General features: G+C 42.9%; 1 protein-coding gene across 5 annotated transcripts in view; it reads right to left on the bottom strand.

Moving 5' to 3' along the window:
* The window catches only part of ARHGEF3 (Rho guanine nucleotide exchange factor 3), a 185,426-nt gene that overhangs the window by 20,284 nt on the left and 150,812 nt on the right, over positions 1-14,330 (bottom strand). For all 5 annotated transcript variants that reach the window (XM_060239737.1, XM_060239738.1, XM_060239740.1 and 2 more), the window contains one exon: positions 4,271-4,378. In XM_060239737.1, the coding sequence (XP_060095720.1) occupies positions 4,271-4,378 (108 nt within the window). The remainder of the gene's footprint in view (positions 1-4,270; positions 4,379-14,330) is intronic.

Raw genomic sequence — 14,330 nt, 5'->3', positions numbered from 1 at the left:
TTTTAAGTTTTTTAAAAAATATATCTGTGTTTGTCTGTGTTCTTTATAAAATTTATATCTCTGCTACCCAGGGCTTTTTGTTTTAGCAGGAATGCAGTTCCGGCTGGCTTAAGGGTGTGGCATAATATGCAAATGAGCTTCTGCTGTGCTTTTTCTACACAAAGCCTTTGCAAAACAATGATGGCATCAGGAGGTGTGGCCTAATATGTAAATGAGTTCCTGCTAGGCTTTTTCTAGAAGAAAAGCCCTGCTGCTACCTAACCTTAAATAGGTACACACAGGGCTCGGCCCAACAAGGTCTCATTTATGTCAGATCCGGCCCTCATAACAAATGAGTTTGACACTCCCGATTTAGAGTTTTATTGAAGACAAGAGTTTAATTAGATTCAAGATCATCACTAAATCTAAATGCAACTTGCAGAAGGGTATCTGAATTGCCAAATTACAAAAAAAAAAGTCTTTAAAGTGTTGCAGTGCCTGAAAATATTATGCAAATACTGGTATTTAAAGCCAATGCTTGATGTAAGGATTTAAAGAAACTGGGAACATCCAAGCCAGTTCAGATAGGGGGTGAGCATCTGCCCCTCCCCTTTTTGCACATATTTTATAACTGAACTCAACAAAAGCCATGAGCTGAATAGCAAGAGCTAAGGGATCTTGATCCTTGGCTCTTAGCCTAAGGCTCTGTTTGAGATGTGTGAATGGAACGAACACTGCCCTAGGATGTGCTTGTGGCTCGCTATCTACTTCAAGATTGTACGGGGGAGGGGGGGCTGTTGGGATGTGCATTTTGTTTAAGTTGTGTTTTTGTGTATACTTCATTTGGTAAGCTGCTTTGAGTCGCCAGCGTGGAAGAAAATATCTAAAGCAACTAAATATGTAGTGATGTTTTAGATTTTAGGCAGTTTATAGTTTTTACTTGCTGTTTATCCTTTTAATTATTTATGCTTTTGTAATGTACTGAGTGATGAGATGTGTTGAAGGCAACATGCTTTATTGGCAAGTACATCACAAGGCAAGGAAACGCGGGCCGGGTCCCGATTATATACATACCCCGGAATAACCCTCCGTCTGGCCAGGTCCAATCCTGGCCAGTTAAACTTCCCGCCACAGATCCTGATTGGCGGAGCGTATTAGCGAGCTACATCCGGGGACCAGTGGGCTTCCACTGGTTGCCTCTGTAATGTTCGCTGTGTTGTAACTTTAGGACTGAAATGCAAGACATAACAGCTTTTATACAATTTTGATAATGTTCTTGTGCCACTGGCCTCCAAAAATTTAAACAAAATAAAGATTAACTGATAAAAGCAAAGAATGAGGAGGTGAGAACTGGTATAAGCCAGTTTGGGTCCCTATTGAGAAGAAAGGCAGAGTGTAAATGAAGCAAATAAGTGTAACAGCAATTGCACTTAACATTAAACACCCAACTGGCACTATTCTTACCAAGGAAGTATTCTAAAATACATTGGAACAAATAATTTCAAAATCCTCTGTATACTAACACTTAAAAGCTAACTCAACCTGACAGCTCTGATACTTTCACTATTCAGAGATGCTGATAATTGTATTACACTGTACAGCTTTCTGAAAAATGGATACTTAAGTAGCAAATTACCCCCCTCTCCTACAGTCATTGAAAAAGAGTTGGCTATTAGCAGCTTCTCTGGTTCAATACCAGATTTGTGAGACAGTACAGCGGTCAAATAATCTTGTCTTGAAGCCTGCATCATATACCCTGAAACAGGAAAATAAAGTATAGCAGTGCATGATCATAAGGCTTGTTTACTTATCCTAAAAATATAGTTTGACATTACATTTGAGTCAAACCACAAATGAAAGCATTCTAAGTGCTCAGATTTTTTGGAGGAGAAACAGCCTCAAATGGCTGTGAAGGAAGCCTCAAAAGTGCTTATAGCCCAGAAGGACTGTGTACTGTTGGGACAGAGTGGCAAGGGAAGGGTGACAGACATTCTAGGCATTCTGACCAAGAGGAAGGTAAGTAGTGAACTTAAAAAAAAACCCACCCACACACATGAAGGTTATGATGTGTGGGTGGCTGACATATGGTGTTGAAGAGAGGAGTATCCAAGTAGAAATTAGGATGAATGCTACACCTCACACAAAATCTCCTAGAAACAAAGAGACATATTGGCAAGAAAGAAGTAGGCAAGCCTGGGAGGGTTGGAGGGCGTAGCCAGGAAGCCAACAGACACTGTTTAGTCAATGGCATATAGACTGCAAAAGGACCTGTAGGGTCATTTCATAGAAAAAGAGGTGCCGGAACTCATTAGAACAACTAATTTGCATAACTAATTTCCATATGCCACACACCCTGACATCACCGGAAGGTGTTCTAAATACCAGTTCAGCATCTAGCTTCTTGAATTATAATTGTCATAATAAAACTTTACTCCCATCCAGTGTTCCCTCTAAACTGAGGTAGTGTGAGCTAGCTCACAGATTTTTACCTCTAGCTCACACTATATAAATTACTTTCTTCTATGTGGCCACAGAAGATTTCAATCTGTCTGCTTTATATGTTTTGGTTATGTTCCCATTTTTGTGGGGGTAAATATTAGAAAGTTTGTCTTAAGAATTCAGCAAAATTCTCACAGGGGGTTTGAACAATGGAGCCCAGAAGCAAATATTGGGTGGGGGGGTGGAGAGAGCACAATAAAATGTAGAAGTTCTGGAACTCTGCTCCTGTGAGATCCTGCCAAAATGAGGCCTGGCTTTCTGCTGTTACTGCAACATTGTGACCTGGATGGAGGTGGTAGCTAAGTTACACACACTGTTTGGGATTAACCAGCAATCTCCAGGCTACAAAATTTTAGTTTCCTGTTGATGTGCACTTGAAATTGCTTTTATAAAGATGGTTCCCAGGCCCTGGAAGCACTGTTAAAGTTCTACCATGCTCAGGATTAAATTAAAAAAACAAGAAACAAATGGAAAACTTACCCTTCTGTAGTTAAGAGTTTTTAAAACAGACAATAGCAGAAACTAATGACATGATTTTAAACAGCATTAGAGAAGACATTTACATCATTTAGCACTCAGTCGCAGGACAAAGAATTTAGGGTACCAATAAAAAGGACAGCAAATCGTCAATTCTCTGATTCTTAATATGTATTTCTGCCCTGAGGCAAAATGCCTTGTATGATTTGGTTTTTCTGCCTCAGACAGCAAAATGCCTTGAGATTAATCTGCATTCAGCATAACAGCAGCGTTTAAGAAAATTGCTCATCGAGAGGTGGAATGTGTTTTGAAATAGACTGGGTTACTAATGATTAGCTCCAGCAAGAGTGCATTTCAGGTTATGGTTTCAGAATATTTCAAGTGCTGCTAGAAACATTATTTTAGTTAAAATAGTTCCAAACTATTTATTCAAGCGGAGTTAGATATTAAACCATTAATTTGTACAAAACTTTCAAGCTATTTGTACCTAGAACACTTTTAAAAATTTGATTGCAAATATTTATCCACAAAGCTGTTTAGTATTTATTAGAGACATCTTACACCAGAAAACAATTAGGAATTCTGAATACATAAATACTGAAACTGCTGAAATCGGTCACTTGATATTCTGGAATGTTAAAGCTATTATTCATATCCAGTAGTGTGATTATGCAAAAGTGGCATAGCCAGGCTGCCAGGAGGCACCCCTGCCTGTGAGCAGTGGACATCCATGACTGGGCACACTACCTGTCATCTCCCCATGCCCCTTTCCTGTTGATTGTGGCTTTTCCACCATGTAGGCTGTGGACCTGCTCTGGGCTGCTGCTGTCAGCTGCCCAGTTACTCTTAGGCAGGGTTCTGTTCCTTTAAGGAGTGGAGGGTGTGCTGTAGTTGATACAGCCCCACAGTCTGTGACACTGCCCCTTCTCAACCCTTGACTGTGACATGTGCAGAACTAGGTCCCTGGTCCTGCCAGCCTGTGACTGGATCTGCCTGCACTGTCCGCCACAACCCTGACACCACACCTTGTGACCTGCACAGGACTCTACAGCATGGTTGCTGGGGACACTGATGTAGTTGCCCTCTCTGTGATCCTGCTTCTTGGTCTTTTGCTTGCCTCCTGGGGTCTCTGCCACAACGCTTTAGGGAACAAACTAGCAGCTCCATGATTACACCAGCACCCAGCTGTTGTGGTACAGGGGGCCCTTAGGTTTGCAGTGTCAACCAGAGAGAAACACTGTACATATAACACAAGAAAAAAAAAAGGTAGCTGTTATCTTGTTGTGTGGAATTAATTAGAAAAAATAAGTTTTACCTGCAGCGTCTGACCAAATCGCTTCAAAGGAGTTGCTCGGACAGGAGGAATTAAGCTTGCTAGTGAAGTAACTCTAGAAAGAGGCCTGACCCGTTTATTGCTAGGTTCCTAGATTTGAGGCAAATAATTCCATGTTAGAGTCATAATGCATTGATTCTGTAATACATTCTGATGCTGACAAGGATATATTATTTTGCTTGAGGCAAACAGATCTCACAAACATTGCACAGTACAGGGAAAAGGTGTTGTGATGGGGGGGGGGAGGACTAATGAAGTACCATACATCTATCTAAGTTCCCTCCTTCTGCACACACACTTGTTACAAACATCCCTGAATACAAATTCAATCACTTCCAAGAAAAAATATCCTACCCTTTCTGATAATGTAAGATGTTCAGCAGCTAGACTTGTTATTATGACCTTGCCAATGAAGGACACATAATATTTGCTATGCCTTTAGCCCCAGTTTCCCCCCTAGTAATCAAGACACAGTTCTGCATTTAATCAATACATTGTATTCCAAAGGCAAAAATTAGCAAGCTAAATATTATTATGTTTGTAAGAGGTCATTTATACATACATCTCTCCAATTTATGGCAGTATGTATTATGCAACACATAATATGTATTTAAATTAACTGAGCCTTTAAAAAAAAAGCTTAGTAAGTATCTTTGCATTAAACAGCAACTCAACTCAGATTTACAAGTAATATTTTGCATATTATTTAATCCTTTAGGTATCAGGAACTATGGAAGCAATAATGTCTGAACAGTATAAACAAAACTTATACAAGATGCAGAAAACACTAGCAATAATTTTGTAGAATTTATCATTACCCTTGCTCTTCTAATCTCCATCCGCCAGTGAAGAGATCAGAGACAGCACATGTAAAATGCAAGATTTTGACAGGAAAAAAACAAACCTTCCAGGCGATATTAAAAAAAAAAAAAAAAGCCTGGTCAAAGGTGATATTTCAAGTAAATCCTAAGCTTGTTCACCTCTCTTTTCTAGCCATTTCTATGAAGTTTGCCTTTGCTCCATATAACTGCAGTTTTCCTTTCATAAAAATTGTTCGAAAATAACTGTATCTTACTACGATCCTCCTTTTGTTAGCAAATTCATCTTAGCAACTCCTCTTGGTGGGAAGAAAAGTCAGAGCAACAGCTAACTTCAGCAATTATGTGCTGTTAACACGGTCACAGACAGGATAATCAAATACCAGCCATGGATTTATTTCTCCATAAATAAAGCTGAAATCCAACAACAGCTGTAAAACACAGCACCAAAATGCCCAAAAGCCCAACATAAATCATTTATCTACTTGTGGATCCTGGGGATAAAAGCAGGTTGCACTGTAATCCTTCAGCAAAGGTATATTCAGTTTCTTTCCCCTTCAGCAGCAGGCTCTTGGCTTAGCTTTCTTAAAGGTACGTTTTATTTGTATGCTGGTGCAGCACCACTAGAATAGTGAAGATCCTAGAAAAGTCTTTGAGCATTCACTGTATTTCTTCTCTACATGGCGCCTCCGCCGTCAGCTGTTTCTTATTTAGCATGCCAATGCTGTGGTACCACAGTTCTGTCTGTGGCACAGAGCTTCTCATCAATCATACTGCATGGCAGATCTGAAGACACTGAAGTCCCACTATACTGGTTAAAAGTATGCTGCAGTACACTGAGTTAATAAATCTTGCACCTCTAGAAAAAGCTTCATACCAACTCATGGCTTGGTCACCCAGTTAAAGCTCATAGGTTGCCTGAAGGTCAATGTTTCTTTCTACCTAATTCACCCACCCTAATTCACCCACCACACAACAAACTTCTCTTGTCTCTGAATGACAGAGGAAAATGACAGACAGTCCTATTATTGCTGGAGAAGCTGACTCGCAGCTCACCTCAGTCTCTGGTTCTCCATGTAAACAAAGTGGCTCTTAGATGTTTTCCCAGTGGCTTGTTAGCAATGCCTGCACAGCTAAAAGAATGTTTAAATTATCTATCCACAACTGTAGGACTCAGTCATATGGGTCTTTATTGTAAAGCTGGCATGCCAAGAACTGGGGCACTCTCACTCTCACTCACATGAAGTGTGCAGTTTTCATTATTCTGAACAGTGCTTTCAGAAAAGCTCCATTTAGCAAAAATTTAGCCTTGTTTAAATTACTTTTCTCCATAAATAAATAAAGCTGAAATCCAACAACAGCTGTAGAAGGATTACTTATAATTTTTCTTAACGAGAGAGAGGCCATATTATTGTTTATAGGCTAAGGTACTTGCCTGAATAACATGCTAAAAAACAACAGTATTGACTGCACAAAGTGTCACATTTAAGCTTTTTTTTTTAACCCAAGTTTATAATATTCCAGGAAGGTATTTAGCTTGTTTCCTAACAAGAACAGCATGCCTGAGGATATAAAAGACATTTTTTTAAATGCAGCTTGTCTTAGAAAAAAACCCTACACCAGGGTTTCCCAAACTTTTCTTTCCTGTGGCCTGGTTATTTTTACATTTCTCCTTCGTGGCCCATTAAAATTTGGGGGTGGAGCCAGGAGACTTTGGGGGTGGAGCTGGGAGACAGGAATCATGTCATTTCCTGTGGTATCACTTCCAGGTCAAGGGCCAAGTGATGTCACTTTCAGGGCACACTGAACCAAAATTCCACCTTTTCCTGTGATGCCACTTACAGGGCACTCCCCCAAACCTGCCTCTTCTTCTGAAGTAACTTCGTTTTCAGAAAAATCTCTCTGAAACTCATGCTGAGCCAAAATGGGGGTGGAAAGTGGGTGGTCTGCAACTTTTTTATACATTCCCAGGGTAGGGTTGCCAAGTCTGACTCAGGAAATACCTGGGGACTTTGGGGGTGGAGCCAGGAGACTTTGAGGTGGAGCCAGGAGGAGGAAGTGACATCACTTCCAAGTCAAAGGTCAAGTGATGTCACTTCCTGAGCTTCATCCCTCTATATCACTTCCAGCACACTGCATCAAACCCCACCTCTAAACCCCTTAATGGGGGTTTAGGAATCCTAATCTCTATATCACTTAAATTGAATGTGTCCATCTAAAAAAATTCAAACCTACGGGCAATGGCTGTCCTCCTACACTTCAAAATGGGATCTCATCTAATACTAAATGTATATATCCCTCCCCAGCAAAAATGATCAGATATAGCAATGTGCTGTAATGAATCTGAATTTTTTATTGAAGACCTTTTATTAGATACTCTAGCACACCTGATTCTAAAGGGGGTGGGGAGAGAGACTTTAGTGCTAAACTAAATTCAAATGATAAGATTCTAATTGACAAATTTGGATGAAAGCTTGCTAAATAATGTCACTTAATTCAATGTAATGTAATGTAATGTAAAATTTTATTTATACCCCGCCCTCCCCCGCCAGAGCAGGCTCAGGGCGGCTTACAACATTTAAAATGAACAATACAATAATAAAACATTAAGAACACATTAAAACCAATCAGTGATTAAAACATTCCTAGACTAACAGTGGCGGTAAGCATTATTAATTTAGCAGTAAACATTGGTACCATCATTAATGAACGCCTGTTTGAAGAGGGCGCCCCCTCGCCCAGATTGCCCGGAGATTTGGGCTGGGCTGCCATCAATATGCAGATGACACCCAGCTCTATCTACTAATGGACGGCCGGCCCGCCTCCGCCCCGGGGAACCTGGACCGGGCTTTGCAGGCTGTTGCAACGTGGCTCAGACTGAGCGGGCTGAAGTTGAACCCAGCGAAGACAGAGGTTCTCCAGGTGGGTCGTGGCACTCTGGGGAAGGAAATATCTCTCCCGGCCTTTGACGGGGCGCCACTGAAGACGGCGCAACGGGTGAAGAGCCTGGGTGTTTTACTGGAGCCTTCATTATCAATGGAGGCCCAGATAACAGCCACTGCCAAGTCAGCATTCTTTCATCTGAGGCGGGCGAGGCAGTTGGCCCCTTTCCTAGAGCGGCAGGACCTAGCGATGGTGATCCATGCGACGGTCACCTCAAGACTGGACTACTGTAACGCTCTCTACATGGGGCTGCCTCTATACCGGACCCGGGAACTGCAGCTAGTGCAGAATGCAGCAGCCAGGCTACTACTTGGTCTTCCAAGATGGAGGCATATACGGCCTGGGCTGCGCGGACTGCACTGGCTGCCGATTGTATACCGGATCCGGTACAAAGTGCTGGTCATAACCTTTAAAGCCCTATATGGCCAAGGACCGACCTACCTGAGGGACCGTCTCTCCCCATATGAGCCCCAGAGAGCACTGAGGTCAGTAGGCAAAAATAAACTGAATACCCCTGGGCCGAAAGAAGTAAGACTGCAAAGCACCCGCACTCGGGCCTTTTCTGCCGCAGCCCCACAACTCTGGAACCAGCTCCCAGAGGAGGTGCGGGCCCTGCGGAACTTAGATCAGTTCCGCAGGGCCTGCAAGATGTTGAATAACATCGGGGAGAGAACTGCTCCCTGGGGCACCCCACAATCTAGTGTGCGCCTCTGGGATCGCTCACCCCCAATTGCCACCCTCTGTCCCCGACCCATGAGGAAGGAGGAAAGCCATTGTAAGGCCAGCCCCTCTACCCCTATGTCGGCGAGGCGGTGAATCAGCAGCTGATGGTCGACTGTATCAAATGCAGCCGACAGGTCTAGTAACATCAGTATTGCCACACCGCCTCGATCCAGTTGCCGCTGGAGGTCATCCACCAAGGCGACCAGGACCGTCTCCGTCCCATGGCCCGGCCGGAAGCCAGACTGGCACGGGTCTAAGACAGAAGCGTCATCTAGAAATCTCTGTAGCTGCAACGCCACTGCCCTCTCGATAATTTTACCTAAAAATGGTAAATTAGACACCGGTCGGTAGTTTGCCAATTCGGCCGGGTCTGCTGTAGATTTTTTCAAGAGGGGGCGGACCAAGGCCTCTTTCAGAGGCGTTGGAAAATGCCCCTCTAGGAGGGATCTATTTATGATGTCCCGTAAAGGACATCTAAGCTCAAAACAGATATGGGCTTTCCCCTTAAACATTGGAAGCCATTCCCAACCTAGTAAGACTTAGTTACTGCTGTCTTCTCAGGTCAAACACAATTACAACCCTAAGTAGTTCTATCATACTTCTGGTAATTCTGCAGCCAGGTATTTCTCAGTTGCATTCCCTTTGCCACAAAAAAGAATTTGCAGCTCTTTACGCTTCAGGAACTTGGCAATTTGGAAGCTTAAGATAATTCATACCAGAGAAAATTCTTATATGCACACTAGAGCATATTATGTCCTCCTCTATGTCTAGCAACTGGGAGTGGAGTTTTGCATATATCACCCCTACCAAAAATCCTAATAAGCAGCTCTGGTTACCATCATGTAATAGAATAGCTCTAGGGTTGCCAGGACCTGTCACTGACCAGAGGCAGGAGTAGATTTGCCAGCTCCAGGTTGGGGTATTCCTGGAGATTTGGAGGTGGAGCCTGGTTTAAAATCATGTCATTAGTTTCTGCTATTGTCTGTTTTAAAAACTCTTAACTACAGAAGGGTAACTTTTCCATTTGTTTCTTGTCCTTTTAATTTAATCCTGAGCTAAGACAAAAATGTATGAGCTGGAGACTAAAAACTGTGAACTAGCTCACACTAACTCAGCTTAGAGGAAACATTGCTCAGAAATATGTTTAAATGTCATCTAGAACCAACATATTCATAATGCAATAAACTATATTGCTTCCTTTTCACAAAAAAATACAATTCCTGTCAAACTATATGATCTTTACCTGGAAAATCTCTCTCCCCCGCCCCCCCCCCTTGTTATAGGATTGGTTTGTTTGGTGTGTTTGTTGTGATAAAAACACTGCTATATCTTAAGGGGAGAGCAGGATAATTAACTCAGCTAAACAATGCTAGCAAATAAAACTAGATAAATTTTAACACCCATTTTCTCAAGTTAAAATGACTTCTGTAATCTGGAAATGAGTTGAAGAAGTAAGCTTGCACATGAAAAATATACCTTGAATTAAACTTTGTTGGTCTTAAAGGTGCCACTGGGTTCAAAGTTTTAGCAAGGTTTTAAAAATTAAGACAAATTTCTTCAGAATGTTCCAGCCACCCAGGCCAGCATATACCAAAGTTAAGCTGAATATGGGGTAGCCAAAGGCAATAAAAGCAAAGGAGGCAATAAATCAGATAAGACTGAATGAAAAATTAAACAGTCTCCACAAGAACACAAGGCTGGGACTGCGCTTAGCCCAGCCCCGCTGAGAAGCACATAAAATGAAAACTTAAGCATTCTAAACTGATAGCTTAAATCATTTAAAATCAAACACTGTACAAAGCACCTTAGTCGCAGAGCAAAACAGCGTCAGGAGACTACTCCTTGCCTCCACACACACACTCACACTTCTTGTTCTGGAAGAGAGGCTTTTCTTCTTAAAGGCAAAGCAACCCCAAAAGTTCTCAATAAGTATTCTACTGCACAGTTCTGCAGAAGTTGCTGCTGACAGGTTGAGTGCAAGGCAGTTTATCAGTTCATGCATCATTCAAAATTTCATCAAGAACACCTCATGCCTTTCTGTTCTGCAGTGAAGGCACAGGGCAGGTTTGTGTGACAATAAAATGTTTGCTAGATCTCCAGTATGATCTCCCCTCTCTCTGTGCCTGGAAGGAATGTTTATTTCCATACCAACCACCGTTTGAGCAAAGAGATCTACAAATCATGCAGGCTCTACAAATCTTCCTTACTAACAGGACAGGACACCCCCCCCTCCCTTCCCTTCTTTTTTAGCTCTTGCTTCCTCACATAGGCACTCACCAATTGAAAACCTAGGCTAACCACCACCACCCCGCTTCTTCCTAGCATGCCTGGATGATGACTGGACTCCAGTGCCGGACCTTTGGCGGGTGCAAGGGCTCAGGCAGGCTCTCTCTCTCATTCATATGGACATAAACGGAGGCACTTTCTCCCTCTATCTTTCATACAGACACTCATGTTCTTTCCTCTCACTAGCCCAGCAGGCTCTCTCTCTTTCACACAGCCACAAGCAGAGGCGCTCTCTCTCACAAACACACACACACGTGCATGAATGCGCGCGGGCACACAAACTTCTCCCCCCTCCCCCTCAGGCAGGCTCTTTCTCTGCAGGCAAAGAGAAAATGAAAGGGGAAGATAGGCAGTACAGCAGCAGTCCTCCACGCAGTGACGCACTAGCCTCCACTCTACCATAGAGAAAAATTGCTAGAGCATCAAATGACGGGCAGCATTTTATCTCCCGCTGCCGATACTTTTAAAAGCGGGGGAGCAGTTGTCAAAGCGGAAGAACCCCCGCTCCCAGCGGGAGGTTGGCAAGCCTATCCCAGGGTCCCCTCTTTCCACCCCCACACCTGCATGTACCTATCTGTTTGTGTGTTCTTCTCCAGTTTGTAAGCACTCCTAATGCCCATGCTCAGTTGCCTGCAGCACCTACACACCCCTTCCTCAATAGCACTGGCCAGTGTGTGAAGTTGGAAGCCCGGTTGCCATTGCCATCAGGAATGCCAGTACTGTGTACCACCCACACTGGGCCCTGGCAGCTGCTCTACCTCAAAATATGCTGACACATTTAGTAAGCCCTTCATTCAGCTGCTACTACTGGAACCTTGCCTCAAGTTACAACCAAGCTTGCTTGGTTTCAAGAAAATCTTTTGACAGTTATTTTTCATACTTTTCTTGGCTGAAACACTGGAGAATTGCTGTGAAAGGTAGCAGAGAATTGTACTGTAATTAAGGAATTAATTTCAAGTTATATGAAGTTCACACAAGCTTTTCTGCAGTTATCCCCAAAAGGATATTTGTGAGGGGCTTGCAGCTTTTTACTGGCTGTGTTTCCCATGCCTTTAAAAGCAACCTGTTATACAGATATTTAGCCAGTGAACTTCTTTCATCCTTTTTAATATCCACAGGAGGAGTTCAATTTTGGTGTCAGACAGCTGTTAAAAGCAGGACCAGTAAAGTAGTGCCAGGTTCATAGTACCATCACTTCCAGTAATCTCCAATAATCTCTTTCTGCCCCACACCTCTCTCACTCACACAGAAATCTCATAGAAAGGCCAGCTGGCTACAACTGGGGGTGCCAACTTTTCATTGGCAGAGCTCTTATGTCTGCAACAACAGACATTGGCAGAGCTCCTATGTCTGCAATGATGAAAAGAAAAATTTCATCCAGTAAAAAAGGAAGGAAGGAAGGAAGGAGGGGAGAGAGAGAAAGAGAAAAAGAGAAAAAGAGAAAAAGAGAAAAAGAGAGAGAAAGAGAGAGAAAGAGAGAGAAAGAGAGAAAGAGAGAAAGAAAGAAAGAAAGAAAGAAAGAAAGAAAGAAAGAAAGAAAGAAAGAAAGAAAGAAAGAAAGAAAGAAAGAAAGAAAGAAAGAAAGAAAGAAAGAAAGAAAGAAAGAAGCCTTACTCACCATCTGATGACCCCAGCCAGCAACAATTCTGCCCAGGAGTCGTTTGGTAAAAAAAAGCAGCTACTGGAATGCCTACTCTCTGCCCCTCCCTGCTGAATAAAACATGCCTCCCATCTTTGCTGCCTAGGCCTCCCAGGGAAATCTCCCCAAAAGAACATACTGCAAGGCACATGAAAGCTCATACCTTGAAGAACACTTCATGGGTCTAAAGTCCCACTGGACTCCAGCTTTTCTCTCAAACACTGGGAAGGGGGGGAGAAGGAAAGAGAGGCAGCCCAGCTCCTCTCTGCACAACACAGAGACAAGGGAAGGAAGGAAGCCAAACAGAGCTCAGGCTTTGCAGCCTGTGTCAGTCTTCAAAGCTAGCTTTTCTCTGCACAACAGAGAGACGAGGAAAGGAAGGAAGCAGAGTTCATGCTTTGCTGGGGGCGGGGCTAGCTTTGGCTTTTCTTGTTACCTGGTAGTGAGGCTTCTGTGGCCCGATACCAGGTCACGACCCTGCAAATGGGAAACACTACCCTACACAAAACACTGAGAAACTGGGTCTTCAGAACAAATATTCCCTGAGGCTCTGTTATTCCTTTCATAATTGCTAATACATCTTTGGCTTTTCATATATCCCTTATAAATAAAAAAAATCTACAAATCTACAGAAATCAGTATCCATTTAAGGGTGGGATCCTAAGGTTAAACTGTAAACTATTTAGGCCAGCAACTAAGTGTCATTGCAAAGTAACACTGGTGTAAAAAGTTAAAGGTACTCCCCTGTGCAAGCACTGAGTCATTACCAACCCATGAGGTGACGTCATATCATGACGTTTTCTTGGCAGACTTTTTACAGGGTGCTTTGCCACTGCCTTCCCCAGTCATCTAAACTTTACCCCCAGCAAGCTGGGTACTCATTTTACCGACCTCAGAAGGATGGAAGGCTCAGTCAACCTTGACCCAGCTACCTGAACCCAGCTTCTGCCAGGATCGAACTCAGATTTTGAGCAGAGCTTGAACTGCAATACTGCAGCTTACCTGCCCCACTAACAGTGCATTGGTATGAACCTGGCAGTGGTATGATTTATAGAGCCTAGAAATGGGTGAAGATTGGGGCTTAGTCATTATATTAAGTTCCTTCAGTCTGTACCTGGCACAATCATAACATTTGTTTAAGTATAATCACTCACACTGAACTCAATGGGATTTGAATAAATGTTCCCCATTGCTTCCTGCCATGTCTCACAGAACAATTTAGGATACTAACTCCAAAGTAAGATCTCCCCCAAGCACTATATAAACACCAGTCTTTCTTTGATAATGAAGTGGATGACATGGACTACAGTTATCAAAAATTATATTGGGCATACTTAGAACACACACCTTTGGTTATAAAAAGAAAAGGAACAGTGCCCGAACAAGGAACACTTTGCACAAACATCCAGGAGGAAAAAAACATTGTTATGGTATATCGCTAACACTGCTGTGCTCTAGGTTGCTGTTCCCCAATTGGGGGCAGGGGATCCCCTGGTTTGGAGGCCCTTCCCACACTTCAGGGTTATCAAAAAGTGTGAGGGCAGGAATGTCTGCTGGGCACTCCATCATAGAGACCACTCTGCATAGGATACAATGGAGAATCAATCCATAGGTATCTGAGGTCCTGGGGGTT

Source organism: Heteronotia binoei, chromosome 5 (genome assembly GCF_032191835.1).
Source record: "Heteronotia binoei isolate CCM8104 ecotype False Entrance Well chromosome 5, APGP_CSIRO_Hbin_v1, whole genome shotgun sequence".
In the NCBI taxonomy this organism is placed as follows: domain Eukaryota; kingdom Metazoa; phylum Chordata; class Lepidosauria; order Squamata; family Gekkonidae; genus Heteronotia; species Heteronotia binoei.
Note: the sequence above shows the minus strand (reverse complement) of the source record. Positions and strands in the feature narration are given on the sequence as shown.